Source organism: Schistocerca nitens, chromosome 1 (assembly GCF_023898315.1).
Source record: "Schistocerca nitens isolate TAMUIC-IGC-003100 chromosome 1, iqSchNite1.1, whole genome shotgun sequence".
In the NCBI taxonomy this organism is placed as follows: Eukaryota; Metazoa; Arthropoda; class Insecta; order Orthoptera; family Acrididae; genus Schistocerca; species Schistocerca nitens.
In genome coordinates this window covers 1,159,133,163-1,159,149,030 of record NC_064614.1, presented here as the reverse complement: position 1 = coordinate 1,159,149,030, position 15,868 = coordinate 1,159,133,163, and the positions used below count along the sequence as shown (strand labels likewise).

General features: G+C 41.9%; 1 protein-coding gene across 1 annotated transcript in view; it reads left to right on the top strand.

Annotated features, from left to right (window-relative positions):
* The window catches only part of LOC126232800 (EGFR adapter protein-like), a 439,734-nt gene that overhangs the window by 347,119 nt on the left and 76,747 nt on the right, over window positions 1-15,868 (top strand). Inside the window, exons 3-4 of the mRNA XM_049942821.1 lie at window positions 1,413-1,559; window positions 8,544-8,633. Coding sequence (XP_049798778.1) covers window positions 1,413-1,559; window positions 8,544-8,633 — 237 coding nt within the window. The remainder of the gene's footprint in view (window positions 1-1,412; window positions 1,560-8,543; window positions 8,634-15,868) is intronic.

Sequence of the window (15,868 nt, the reverse complement as noted above, 5' to 3'; positions counted from 1 at the left end):
TTTCTAGAACTCTAATGAGATGCAGATTAAGTTCTGTTTAATTGTTATGGTTCTGTGGTCACGAAGATTTAATGGTTAAATATTTGTTGTTAAATATTGGCCTACAACTGAACAACTTGCAGCCTGAACCCCTCTCCACCGAAGTCCTATACACCACATTGAATAGACAGAGATGCTTTTGGTTTCCCCTATACTTCTGGTGATGAAATATATATTATAAAACCGATCATATATGTTGCATAAATAATCAACAGCCTGAGAAGTTCTGTAATCTTTCATGTAGCAAAATACATATGATTGCAGTCTTCGGAGATGCGAAAAGTTGAGAACGATAGGGAGATTAAAATCAGTGGAGAGTAATAGAAACGCCATGATATTTTGGAGGATTATCAAATAGTACATAATGTGTACATATTCACAATATATATAAATGACCTAGTAGATAGTGTCGGAAGTTCCATGCGGTTTTTCGTGGATGATGCTGTGGTATACAGAGAAGATGCAGCATTAGAAATTTGTAGCGAAATGCAGGAAGATCTGCAGCGGATGGGCACTTGGTGCAGGGAGTGGCAACTGACCCTTAACATAGACAAATGTAATGTATTGCGAATACATAGAAAGAAGGATCATTTATTGTGTGATTATATGATAGCGGAACAAACACTGGTAGCAGTTACTTCTGCAAAATATCTGGGAGTATGCGTGCGGAACGATTTGAAGTGGAATGATCATATAAAATTAATTGTTGGTAAGGTGGTTGCCAGGTTGAGGTTCATTGGGAGAGTCCTTAGAAAATGTAGTTCATCAACAAAAGAGGTGGCTTACAAAACACTCGTTCGACCTATACTTGAGTATTGCTCATCAGTGTGGGATCCGTACCAGATCGGGTTGACGGAGGAGATAGAGGAGATCCAAAGAAGAGCGGCGCGTTTCGTCACAGGGTTATTTGGTAAGCGTGATAGCGTTACGGAGATGTTTAGCAAACTCAAGTGGCAGACTCTGCAAGAGACGCGCTCTGCATCGCGGTGTAGCTTGCTGTCCAGGTTTCGAGAGGGTGCGTTTCTGGATGAGGTATCGAATATATTGCTTCCCCTTACTTATACCTCCCGAGGAGATCACGAATGTAAAATTAGAGAGATTCGAGCGCGCATTGAGGCTTTCCGGCAGTCGTTCTTCCCGCGAACCATGCGCGACTGGAACAGAAAAGGGAGGTAATGACAGTGGCACGTAAAGTGTCCTCCGCCACACACCGTTGTGTGGCTTGCGGAGTATGAATGTAGATGTAGATGTGAAAGGGTGTTATTTTGGTAAATTGTCTGATATTTTCCACATACTGGTGAGGTACTAAAAACAAGAGTTGACACAGATGTATGTAAGGGGCAGCTGGTACACGTGTGGTGTTTTTGTTTCAGACGGTGCTGATGGCACACGCGCTGCGGCGCGTGTCGTACGCCACGTGCGACCCCTCGCACTCGCAGTTCAGCTTCCTGGCGAGGGAGCCGCGCGGTCACTGCAGCCTGCAATGCTGTCACTCCTTCCTCGCCAAGTCGCCGCAGCAGGTACTGCTCATCACGTTACTTGTAACCGAAACCTCGGGATTAACAGCTACTCAGATTTTATCCCAACGTCAGAAACTACACTGAAGCGCCAAAGAAACTGGTATAGGAATGCGTATTCAAATACAGTGATACGTAAACACGGAGAATAAAGCGATGCCATCAGCAACGCCTGTATAAGACAACAAGTGCCTGGCAAAGTTGTTAGATATGATACTGCTGCTACAATGGCAGGTTATCAAGATTTAAGTGAGTTTGAATGTGGTGTTTTAATTGGCGCACGAGCGATGGGACAAAGTATCTCCGAGGTAGTGATGAAGTGGGGACTTACCCGTACGACCATCTCACGAGTGTACCGTGAATATCAGGAATCCAGTAAAACATCAAACCTCCGACATCGCTGCTGCCGGAAAAAGATCCTGCAAGAACGAGAACAACGACGACTGAAGAGAATAGTTGAACGGGACAGAAGTGCATTCTACAAATTGCCAAAAATTTCAGTGCTGGGCTATCAAAAACAGTCAGCGTGCAAACCATTCAACGAAATATCATCGATATAGGGGGTTTCAGTGCCGAAGACCCACCCGTGTAACCTTGTAGGCTGCACGATACAATGCTTTACGACTCGCCTGGGCCCGTCAACACCGACGTTGGACTGTTGACTGGAAACATGTTGTCTGGTCGGGTGAGGCTCGTTTCAAATTGTATCGCGCGGTTGGACGTGACATGAATCCATGGGCCCAACATATCAACCGATGGTTGTTGAAGCTGGTGGTGGCTCTGTAGCGGTTTGGGACGTGTGCAGCTGAAGTCATACGGGACGCCTGATACTTCTAGATACGACTCTGGCAAGTGAAAATACGTAACCATCCTTTCCGATCACCTGCATGCATTCATGTCCACTGTGCGTTCCGACGGACTTGCACAATTCCATCAGGACAATACGACACCCCACACGTCCAGTATTGCCTACACGGTGGCTCCAGGAACACTCTTCTGAGTTTAAATACTTTCGCTGGCCACCACACTCCTCAGGCATGAACATTATTGAGCATATCTGGGATGCCTTGCAACGTGGTGTTCGTACTCTTACGGATTTATGGACAGCCCTACAGGACAGTTCCCTCCAGGAGTACTTCATACATTACTCTAGTCCATGCCACGTCGTGATGCGGCATTCTGCGTGCTCGCGGAAGCCTACGAGACAGTAGGCAGGTATACCAGTTTGTTTGGCTCTTCAGTGTATGTCATCACACACACATTAACCTGTGCTCAAATCTGTGCTGTTAATTCAATGGCGGAGCTGAAAATTGAGAAGTAGTTGCTGTTAACTGAAACGCTCAGACTTTTGCAGAAAATACTCTCGTTCGACGTAAAAAAAAATAGCCTTTTAACGCCTATGTACTAGACTGCCGAAAAAAAGCTGGGAAGTAGAAAACAAAATTGAAATCGAAAATGGAGAGGAACATCTGACCTGCGAGCTACGACATAACCTTCTGGACGAGATGGTGCAACAACTAAGACACTGAACTTCTGGTGGAACGAATCTCAAACCACCGCCCACTTAGAAGGGTTTAGGTTTTCTGTGGATTCCGTGAATCGATTAACGCGAATGCCAGCATGCTTGTTACCACTGAAAGAGTTCCTAGCTCTATCTCTAATGAAACTTCGTGGCAGATTAAAACTGTGTGTCGGACCGAGACTCGAACTCGGGACCTTTGCCTTTCGCGGGCAAGTGCTCTACCATTTGAGACATCCAAGTGCGACTCACAACCCGCCCTCACAGCTTCAATTCTGCCAGTACCTGGTCTCCTACATTCCAAACCTCACAGATGCTCTTCTGCTCACCTTGCAGACTAGTACTACTGGAAGACAGGATATTACACATGGCTTAGCCAGGTCGTCATTGTTGTTGTTGTTATGGTCTTCAGTCTTAGGACTGCATTGACCGAGCTCTCTACCCTAATCTGTGCACTTCATCTCTGAATAACTACTGCAACCCCCAACCATTTGAACGTGCTTATTGTGTTCATCTCTTGGTCTCTCTCTCTCTCTCTCTCTCTCTCTCTCTCTCTCTCTCTCTCTCTACTATTTTTGCTCCTTAAATTTCACTCCAATATTAAATTTGCAGGGTGACAATTATTGAACTGTATAGAAAACACGTAAATTAGTTACCAACTACGGCGTGCACACACATTATTCGACACGTAAACGTAACTGCAAATATTCAGATTTATGTTGTGACATGTCCGATATGCATGCCATCATTGGCGATGATGTGGCGTAGACGAATAGCGAAATTTTGCCTGACCCGCTGAAGTGTCGGAACATCGATGCTTTCGATGACCTCCGGAATATCAGTTTTCAGCTCAGCAAAGGTTGTAGGTTATTGTTGTGCAGCCGGCCGGAGTGGCCGTGCGGTTCTAGGCGCTGCAGTCTGGAACCGCATAACCGCTACGGTCGCAGGTTCGAATCCTGCCTTGGGAATGGATGTGTGTGGTGTCCTTAGGTTAGTTAGGTTTAAGTAGTTCTAAGTTCTAGGGTACGTGACCTCAGAAGTTTTGTCCCATAGTGCTCAGAGCCATTTGAACCATTTTTTATTGTTATACACCTTGTCTTTAATATAGCCACAGAAGAAAGTGTAATTTAATGTTCAGATCCTGAGTATATGGCGGCCAATCGAGGCCCATGCCAGTGGCCTCTGTGTACACCAGAGGCTAGAATGCGGTCCGGAAAATGCTTGTCCAGGACATCAAACACCTCTCGTGCATCGATGGGGTCGAGGTCCGTCTTGCATGAACCACCTTGTCGAAATCAGGGTCAGTTGGTATAATGAGGATGAAATCATCTTCCAAAACCTTCACATACCGTTAGGTAGTCAAGTGGACATTGCAGACCACACAGTCACCCTTCTCGATCGTGAAATGCAAATTCTCATTTCCCCAAATGCGTAAATTTTGCTTATTGACGAACTCATCCAAACAAAAGTGGCCTTCTTGGCTAAACCAAACGACAATGCGTTTATTAATTCCTATTAAGCTCCGCGGCCAACCGTGCAGTTTGAACGTCCTAACGCAATGTGTTCAGAAGTTATGACGATTTTATTTCATATAGTACAATAACTGTCACACTGTATGGTTCTGTGATTTCAGAATGTGTCGAACTAAAAGATCCTTCCTTTTCCTCGTGTTGTATCACAAATTTCACCCAGATCCACTCAGTAGCTGCTCATTAGTTACGCGATCTACCCACTTAATCTTCAGCATTGTTCCGTACCACCAAGCTTCAAATGTTTCTGTTATCTTCTTGTCTTATTTGCTTTTCGTTCGTGCAAGGCTACAATCGAGACGAATACCTTCAATAACAGTTAAATTTATATTCAGCATTAAAATATGTCCATTTTTCGAAAACGCTTTTTTTGAAATTGCTATTTCATGTTTTGTACCTTCTCTACTTTCACGACCATCAGTTGCTTTACTGCCCAAATTGCAGGATTCGTCAACCCACAATGCATCAAATAAAAAGTCTACGTATTGTATTATGAGTACTGTTTGGTGTCCTTGTATGTAGAAATTTGATGGTGCTAATAAATATTGATGTTTATACATGTCTGGTCGACACTTTCTCTGTTCTGTCACTTCACAGCAGTGAGAAAAATTTACCATGCACACTTTGCTAAGAGCACCGAATGTTATTTTGGTCATTAATAATCATTACTATCATTACCAGTTCCTTTATTAATGTCCATTCACCCCATCACTCCTATAGTTATGCGTTTTCCTACTTTTTGGAATGCGGATGGTATCTCATAATCTCACGTTCGCCATTCAGTGTCTCGTTTCCTAATCTGGCTCCCTCGGCATCACCTGACTTAACAACTGCTATACTTGGGCGCACAGACCTTGTAAGCTCCATGATTGGCTATCAAGGCGAATTTCGTGTTGAGCAGTACTCAGTATGGGAAGAGATGTGTTTAATTTAGTATTAATCATTTTGATATATACACGGCGTACCATAATTAATAGCGAAAACTGATACGGTTCCACGAATACAGAAGCTAAACCCACGCCCACAAACAAGCTGTTTACAAGGTAATTGAGAATATTTGATTATGTGTCGGCAATGTATTCAGTATGAAGTAATGTCCTAGTACAGATGAATTTGAAATGCAAATTTTTTCGATTATATCCCCATCTACTTCAGTTGTGTTAATTGTTGTTTTAATAGGACAAATTAAAAGTATTGGCTCAGGAAAACTGTTTGGTTTTACAAGTAGCGTACTTGAAGCTGTCAAAAGGTACCAGAATAAATGATTGCAATACCTAACGAGAATACTTTGTTAGAGACTACAACCAATAGCATTCCAATAAACACCAACAAAACGACTGAACTACTAACGAGCTAGGACACGATCACAGGAGCAGTTGTTTCCTTGACCAGATCGAGAGTTCGCTCAACATTTGATTCGGGAGAAATATTGAGGTCGATTCCTACTGGACTTCACGGAACGAAACCTAAGTTTAAAACATACCGGAATGTACTGAGTAGCGGCATATGTACAAATCACCATCGTGACACAACGGATCGGGACGGGACGGAACAGAACGGAACGGAATGTCAGTGTCTAGAATTGTTGGACAGAAAGTTTTGGCGTAGGGGACGAGACAGTGCAGTTGTCTGCTACCATGAAAAGTTAACCTATGTCCACCACGTTCACTCCAATTACTGTAGTTGATTTCGTGGTTTGTGTGTTCTGAATGTTTGCTTTATTCTGTGCTTTATTTTCGTGTCACTTTGTGAAGAAAGCTAAAGACTTGAGTTTCCTACGTGTGCTATTTGACGAGAGAGGCCTAATACCTGACGGCGTAAAATTATTTGGGTTTTACAAAACCTACATGGATAAAACATTTAAACTGTACATAAATGAAAACACAAATACTTGGAACACTTTTCATTAAAAGCCTGTATTTAGCCGTAAATGTCACATTTACTGTAGAATAAGACTGTTTTTAACATTATTTGGTACCTAGAGTAAAAAAAATGCTCATAATTCATCAAATAAAAAGGCTGCGTATTGTATTATGAATACTGTTTAGTGTCCTTGTATGTAGAAATTTAATGACGCTAATAAATATTGATGTTATCACCTATCTGGATGACACTTTTCTTGTTCTGTCACTTCACAGCAGTGAGGGAAATTTACCGTGTACACTTTGCTAAGAACACTGAATTTTGTTTTGGACTTTAATAATCACTACTATCATTACCAGTTCCTTTATTAATGTCCGTTCACCCCATCACCCCTATAGTTCTCTGTTTCCTAATGTTTTGGAATGCGGATGGTATCTCATAATCTCACGTTCGCCATTCAGTGCTGAGCAAAACGACGTGGCTTAATGTTGAAAACATTCGTGTTGAGAAGAATCCACATTGGACTTTGACTGGCCCTAGAAACTTACAGTATCTTTCGTGACGTTCCGTAAAGCTATGCCCACACGATGCCTCTTACGTCGTGTGCAATCGCACGGGAATAAAAGGGCATTCACAAAAATTTACGGAAATAACGCATGTATGCATCTGCGTTCTTATATCCACATGTTGCCACAACGCGAAAGCAGTCTGCTGTGAATCTCCTCCTTCGCTTGGGAGATTTTGTTGCCTTTATTCAGTCATGGACTGTGGGGCTGGTCCCGGCGGAGGTTCGAGTCCTCCCTCGGGCATGGGTGTGTGTGGTTATCTTTAGGATACTTTAAGTAGTGTGTAAGATTAGGGACTGATGACCTTAGCAGTTAAGTCCCATAAGATTCCACACACATTTGAACATTTGATTATTCCTGAAACTGAGAAATACTTAAGGGAGGTTCCTAACCGTCCTGTCAAGGTTAATTTACCTTCAATGCCTCATTTGTGTTTAATCATGAAATATGATATGTAGATTAGCATCTTCGGGCTCGGCAAATTTGGGAATTTCATAGACGCCAGGATCCACTGGAACGGAGGTTGTGTTTTTCAGTTTCGTACTGTTTACATCGTCAGTGCGCTTCATTTCTATTTTTAGTAGTTTGTTGAAGAGTTACACAAATCCTGTCACTTCTTTTGTTTCAATATCAGGCTCCTCAGTTGTGCTTTGAAGCCACTGTAGCATGATATTCGTTCACAGTTTCATACACACTTTTCATAAATTTCTCAGTTGTCCTACTTCGAAACTTTCGGTATCTTATTGCTTACAGAAATATGATTGGAGACTTTTTAGCTACTACATGACGCTCTGGACAACAAATCTCGAATTTTTATTTAAATAATCTTAAAAATCGCCTTAACACAGGGCTTTTTTGTTTGTCTGTAATCATCCATAAACTTAAGCCTATGGAGCCAACATACATTATTGCACGTAAATCGCTTTACAGTATAACCTCAGCGCCCTACCAATCAAACACGTATAGACCTCAGCTGCCCGTCGTCTGCTAAAAAGCGCAAAGATTCGAAAGCAGGTAGCAATGCGCTGTACGCACTGCTTCCACTAGCAGGAAATTATGCATGGTCAAATGTGCATGCGTAGTTGCGTTATTGGAAATTTATGCCCACGCGCAAATTTGAACACAAAAAAGGCATCGTGTGGACGCACCTTAACGTCCGGTGCAAATGGACCTGTGGCAGTAGTAGTTTTAAATTGTTCAAACGGGTCTAAGCACTAAGGGACTTAACATCTGAGGCCATCAGCCCCCTAGACTTAGAACTACTTAAACCTAACTAACCTAAGGACATTACACGCATCCATGCCCGAGGCAAGATTTGAACCTGCGACCGTAGCAACAGCGCGGTTCCAGACTGAAGCGCCTAGAACCGCTCGGCCACAGTGGCCGGCAGCAGTAATAGAGGTAGCGCTAGTGATAGTAGTGCTGTAACTAAGGTAGTAACTAAACAAATACACTAAGAGCCTGAGGTTAGGTTTGTGTGTAATGGTGTGGTACACGTGCTCTTTTGCAGGCGGAGGAGCTGCACGCAGCCGTGGGCGACGCCTTTCGGGCAGCGTACGCGGCGCAGCTGCAGCGTGACGTCAGCTCGACCCAGCAACAGGTGCGGCTTCCATTCAGCGGCGCGCGGCAGTTGCTGGCGCGTAGCTCCATAGACAAACCATCTGCATCTGCACTCACACTACACACTACGCACTGGAGAACAGTTGTCAGCCTTAATATACGCCTACCATGACGGATTATTCAAGAGAAACGATCACCTACTTTTTTTTCTTTTTTACGTTTCCTGCTACTTTTTTACGCACTATAAGACACTACGGACTATAATACTGCAAGTTTTACACATTTTTTTAAAAAATAACAATTTTACTAGTTTTATTATTAGATTGCAAAGGCATGCTAAAAAAATTCTTAGTTTATAGAACCGAAGAAACCTTTAAAATCCCTGAAAACTGTCATCTGAACTTTCTTCTTCTTTTATTCATCCGCTTCGCCGTCATTGTTGTCCTCTTCATATATACTGTAAGATTTACTGCACTGCCATCGAGAGCGTTACATATGCTGCGCTCCTTGTAAGATTTAACAATAATGCCCTCTCTCACTCCAGACCAGGACTGTTATCCACTAACACATTTGTTTGAATGTAGCTCATTTTTTAAACTCAATTCGGAGTGAATTTATGTTGGGTTTCGTCCATCATCCGTCTGTTCCATTACTTTCTGATATACACATTAAATAGTTTATTTATCGAGACATGAAGAGGTAGCAATTGTGAAGTAAGTCCTCCCGGAATAACAGCAAGCTCTTTATTTCCCGGTCTCAATTTCTCTTTCGCAGAATTTTACAATACTGATCTAGCACAAGAAGAAAACTCTTCTTCAGTAAAGTACCTTTCCTCGTGTACCAAAACTCTGTTAATCAATAATTTCATGGCAGCCACGCCATCCAGTCCTTTTCATGTACGTGAATAATAACACGTGGTGGTATTTCAGGTTTTGGCGTTGTTTTGCGCTTGAAAATGATTATTGGATTAACTTTAGCACCGTCAGTACAACCTGCAAGGACAACTGTGTAGTGCATTTTTGCACGTCCACTTGTTTTTACAGTTATAGTTTTAGCATCTTTCACAGCAACATTTCTGTTACTCCGCTCATCAAATGTCAGGGGAGTATCATCGATATTCCGTATTTGGCTCAGTTCTAGTTTTCTGTTGATGTTGAAAAATAAAGCGATGGAAATATAATATTTTCTCTTCATGCTCTTGAGGAATTTTCTGAAATATTTTGGTTTTTGTTCGCATGCTAAGTGAATGTCGTTTCATAAATCTGTAGCGCCAATCAACTTCACTTTTAAAGTCTGTTAAGTTCCATTGTAGCTCTAACATTACGAGCGTGTATTTCAATCATTTTTGTATTACTACCAATGAGATTTTGACGGTGTTCTTGAATCCATTTCAGTACGTCATTTTCTAATCTTGGCCGTTTTGCATTCTGCCCTCTATTTCCACATTTAATCTTCCTCATTTTTTTCAGTTCTTCTTTGCTAGCCCGCCAGTCGCGAATGGTTTTTTCTGTTGATGGAGGGCCGAAATGCCGCTCAGCTACTCTGTTTGCATGTTCGGCTGCATAAACTATTGCTTTCAGTACGATTACCATTTATTCCTTTTCACTACGGAACTAGGTACTAACAAGAACATTGTACTGTTATCGATAACACAAATCACTTCCAATTCAAGTTCACTGGAACCGTAAACCGCAATGACGCATTATAAGCTGGACATTGTTCTGGGTCTGTAATGGCGGAGCGGGAAGGACACAGTATTAGCAAGCTTGTGTATGCCTGCAACTCATGTTCGTCGAATCGGTGCACTGCTGATGCGAGCTGAAGCCAATATTGCCAGACGCAGGTAGGTTTCCCGCGCCATCAACTATGTGGCCATTTTTAAGACTGGTGGAAATTTTTAACGAAATATTGGAAATTTTTATATTTATTTCGAGTATAAGACGCACCTGAGTTTAGGAGGTAATTTTCCGAAAAAATGTGTGTCTTATAGTTCGTAAAATACGGTAATTACTGCAATATTAACACTATTGTCCCACAGCGACAAAACTGGAAGTATAAATGAACAATTGGCCAGAACAAAGGGCCTTCTACTCTAATGATGGGTAAAAGGGAAGCGGGATGGAGGCATTTACCCTCCTATGTTACATAAGGTGCATAAAAAGTGCCACGCGTGCATAATTATCTATCTTTCGACTGGGTTTGTGTATAGCAATGGAAAGAAAGGCTGATTCCTTGGTTGCAGAAAGGAGTATTACGATAACGGTGAAATTGAAACTTCCTGGCAGATTAAAACTGTGTGCCCGACCGAGACTCGAACTCGGGACCTTTGCCTTTCGCGGGCAAGTGCTCTACCAACTGAGATACCGAAGCACGACTCACGCCCGGTACTCACAGCTTTACTTCTCCCAGTACCACGTCTCCTACCTTCCAAACTTTACAGAAGCTCTCCTGCGAAACTTGCAGAACTAGCACTCCTGGAAGAAAGGATATTGCGGAGACATGGCCTGGCCACAGCCTGGGGGATGTTTCCAGAATGAGATTTTCACTCTGCAGCGGAGTGTGCGCTGATATGAAACTTCCTGGCAGATTAAAACTGTGTGCCCGACCGAGACTCGAACTCGGGACCTTTGCCTTTCGCGGCGTACCGGGCGTGAGTCGTGCTTCGGTAGCTCAGTTGGTAGAGCACTTGCCCGCGAAAGGCAAAGGTCCCGAGTTCGAGTCTCGGTCGGGCACACAGTTTTAATCTGCCAGGAAGTTTCATATCGGCGCACACTCCGCTGCAGAGTGAATATCTCATTCTGGAAACGGTGAAATTGTTCGCACATGACCATTTCATACATGATCGCCTCGTCATTAGTATAACACCAAATGCGACGAATGAAGCTGAATCTTGATGGAAATTTATTTGTATTTATTTACTTGATACGTTAGTAACTTACTAGCAAGTATACTTGTAGGTTCTCCCTAAGTAGCCACTTCTCCGAGTAGAATAATTTAGGAAAGCTGTCGGGAACGGCGCCGACGGATATCTCCACTCAGACCCACAGTGAATCCCTATCGACTTCATAAGAAGAGATTAACAAGCACATCATCACACTCAAAAGTGACAGGGCTTTGGGAAATAATAGAATTATCGTAGAAGTGTTGAAAACTTTCCTTCTACAAGTTACATGCAAAATTGTGTCAGCATGCCTCCAGAGTACAGGCGGTAAATCGACCACAGTATTGGCGACAACCAAGCCAGCTGTCGCACTGGCCGGAACAGTTCAATTTAAAAAGAATATTAAAATACAGTCCACTCGGTTCCTTTACGTAATCGAGATTGTATATGATTCAGTCGATCGGAAATCCCGTTTGTCATCCTGGAAGAACAACAACCTGACCCGAAAACCCTAAATCTCACAAACGACCAGCAAAAGATCCTACGCAAAGTTCATGCTTGATTCATCAAAACCATTTCTGACCAAAACCGGGGTTCTATGGGGCGACAGTCTGTTTTCTATCCTCATTAAAACCGAGCGAGGTGGCGCAGTGGTAATACACTGGACTCGCATTCGGGAGGACGACGGTTCAATCCCGCGTCCGGCCATCCTGATTTAGGTTTTCCGTGATTTCCCTAAATCACTCCAGGCAAATGCCGGGATGGTTCCTCTGAAAGGGCACGGCCGACTTCCTTCCCCATCCTTCCCTAATCCGATGAGACCGATGACCACGCTGTCTGGTCTCCTTCCCCAAAACCAACCGACCAACCTATCCTCATTAAAAAAAAAAAAAAATGGTTCTGAGCACTATGGGACTTAACATCTGTGGTCATCAGTCCCCTAGAACTTAGAACTACTTAAACCTAACTAACCTAAGGACATCACACACATCCATGCCCGAGGCAGGATTCGAACCTGCGACCGTAGCAGTCGCGCGGTTCCGGACTGCGCGCCTAGAACCGCTAGACCACCGCGGCCGGCTCTATCCTCATTAATCTGGTTTTGGACAAAGCGGGAAAAAGAACATAAAAACCAAAACTGTGGGAGACACACAAATTTTACAGGACTTGAATATTACATACAGATTTCTTTCCTAGCTTTCGCAAATAACCTGACACCACTAGCACACGACAAGATGACAACAATTAAATAGACAAAAACTCTTAGGGAATTTGTTTACGGAGATGGCCTCCCAATTAAATTTCCGAAAAACTAAGTAGGTCCGCTCAATATTGTAAAAGAAAGACGTAAATTTTTTGTGCATATCCACAGACTCTCAACAACAATAAACGCAACACTGCAATGTACATAGAGTAACTCAAAACTAAACCAATAAGACAACAGCTCAAAAAGTATTTAAACAGGCTTATAAAAGTCAGACACACATTTTCAGCTGAACCGAATACAACCGGAAAAATAGAAAATGAGATGTTCTGCCACTGAATGAGGTCTGCACCAGCCCAGGGAGAAAGTGGACTAACGAAAGAAAAAGAATCCACAGAAAAAAACCTCCGAAGATTGAAATATAATAGCTTTTTTGTGATTCGATAGGACCCAACTACACGTTTTTGTATCCCGCCTGGAAGGCGAGTGTAGGAAGCGAGTAGGAGCAGGTGAGGTAGAACACTTGGTACTGCAATTAGGTTATAACTCTTTTACTTAACTTTGTCTGAGATGAGCACGTAGGTGCGAAGCCGTTCATCCATCAAATCCAACAGCGGCTAGAAGTTACAAAGGCAAAATCTGTAGTGGCTCGCCCACTATGAAATAGAGCAGTGTTGGTTGGTCGTCTCCTCGGAATCAACTGGGCAGAACCTGGAGCGGCGCTCGTAGAGCTGCACAGCGTCTGCTAGAGGGCGCTGTCGTCTGTGTCGGTGTCGTAGTGCCAACCTACGAACTTGTACCTACTCTGTGGCGTCGTAACTATCGATAACATACACGAATTAATAATAATAATAATAATAATAATAATAATAATAGGAACCGTGAACATATCTACAACTAGATGTTCATCTCTAGATATGCAGAACCAAAACACTGTACGAAAGTAGTCACGCCAGAATCTTCATATGCATGTGATTGCTCAGCAATGAATTAAAATGTGGACGGAATAGAGATAATTGAAAACCGAAATAATTAAAATATAATAGATGGAATGTAAACACAAAATCTTGGAAAATGAAGTAGTGAGGAGATTTAGCATATAACATAAACGTGAAAAGTAATGCCACAGCAAAGGTTAATCTTCTTTTGACATATCTTCCGAATTAATAAGAATGGACAAACCGCAAACGTCACAAATAAAGATGTCGATAGTAAAATAGATTACAGAAATAAGGAAAGATCTACAATGAAAACAAACCAAAGAATTGGTAACATGGGGAGAAGATGGATCAGTACTTTAAAAGTAGGAAACAATAAACAAAGATGAACTGAAATTGTGGCATGGTTGCAGCTGGTGAGTATGCAGATAAAAAGTGACAGTAACAACAATAATAATGAATAGTAAAATTAATAATGATAAAAATAAAAGTATACCTCAGAAGGAAAGTAAATGGAAGTAGAGTGGAAATTACTAAGTACAACAAGGGAAATCTTGCGGAAGAAAACACGAAAGAAAGCTGCAAAGGAAATCGATAGTAATCTAGCAGAAACTAGATTGGTCAAAAGGGAACAACATGTCGAAAGCAGAAGGCGACACCCGAAAACAGTGTTCAAGAAGTAGCATATATAGAAAAAAGAATAGATATAACAAAATTTGGGTTAACATAAAGTGCCAAGAAAAAGTGCTGGAGAGAAGAAATTCGAGGAAAGCGTGATTTCAAGAGAGAAACAATATGACACTGAAGGGAAGGTACTACAAAATCTGCCAGGAAACATAACGAACCGTAGAACACAGGACGATTGCAAGGATCGTAGGACAAGGCAGATCTATCGAAACAAAAAATCTTCTGTTAAATTCACTAGAAAGGAACAGTTCATAAAAGCATCAGCACGGAAAAATACTTACCGACAAGAGTGACGTACAATAAAGATGTAAGATATGCTTTTTACAATTACTCAATTGCAATGATCCACAGCCTCAGTTTAAATTTGAAGAACATCATACAGTTTATGTAAAAGTCACCACCCCATCTTTAAGTGATACACAGCAAGCAATAAAAAAAGTTGGAGAACAACAAGGCTTGTGGTGTAAACCACTATTAAACAGAGTGATCCCAATAACTGACTAACTAATTGCTGACTACCAATGCGGTTCCACAATAGATTATTTATTCACTCCAAGACATATAACTGAGAAGACGTGGGAATTCAATGTTGATGTCCCTGTATTAATTCTACATTTCAAAATGTCCTACGGTAGCATACATTGACAGACACTGCTATATACAATGTGCGAATCTGAAGTAACATGAAGGCTAATTGGATTAGTTAAAATGTGTTTAGGTGAAACTTTATGTCGTACAAAGACGCCTACAGGAGGTACTGAAATTTTAAGGTATTCATTAAATTGTGATAGGGGGATGGTGTCTCACCTACTTTATATAATACCGTCTTAGAGAGCATCGACAAAGAATTTAGTAAAACTAATCCACAGGGGATCCAAATGGAGGAGGCGAACGTTACTAGACTTACCTATGCAGACGATGTGGCATTAATAAGTACTTTCAAAGCAGAATCAGTCATAATCATGCAGAATTACTACGAAATCGCTAAGGAAACGGGATTACTTGGTAATGAAAATACGACAGAATATTTGATCATAAGTAAGAAAAACCGAAGCGATGCACAATTCCGCTTCAGCTACTTCCGAAGTCACTTTAGTAGCAAGTATACGGATATAAAAATAGATGTCCTTCTAGCAATAGTGAACACACCGCTTTTTAGTTTTAGCAAAATCTTAAAGGAAACATCACTTATCAGTAACCTGAAAATCAGCTTGTACCAGCGATGGGCGTTAACATTTTACGGATGTGAAGCATTAATATTTAGAAAGAAACATGAAGAAAAACGGTTAAAATTCGAAAGAAAAACACAAAGGAAACTTTTTTGATCAGTATGTAATATAAATATGTAATAAAGGATAAGAAGAAATGAAGAATTAAGAGGTCTGTACAACATCGTCAATGCGCTAAAGAAGAGAAGGTTGTACTGGGCCGGGCATGTAGCAAGACTGACCTAATATAGAGTACCTAAAATGTAATTCGGCAGGACAGTAGATGGAACGGGAGGAAGAGAATGATCCAGAATTAGGTGGCGAAATAACATCCGGGAGGACACAGCTAGGATGAAG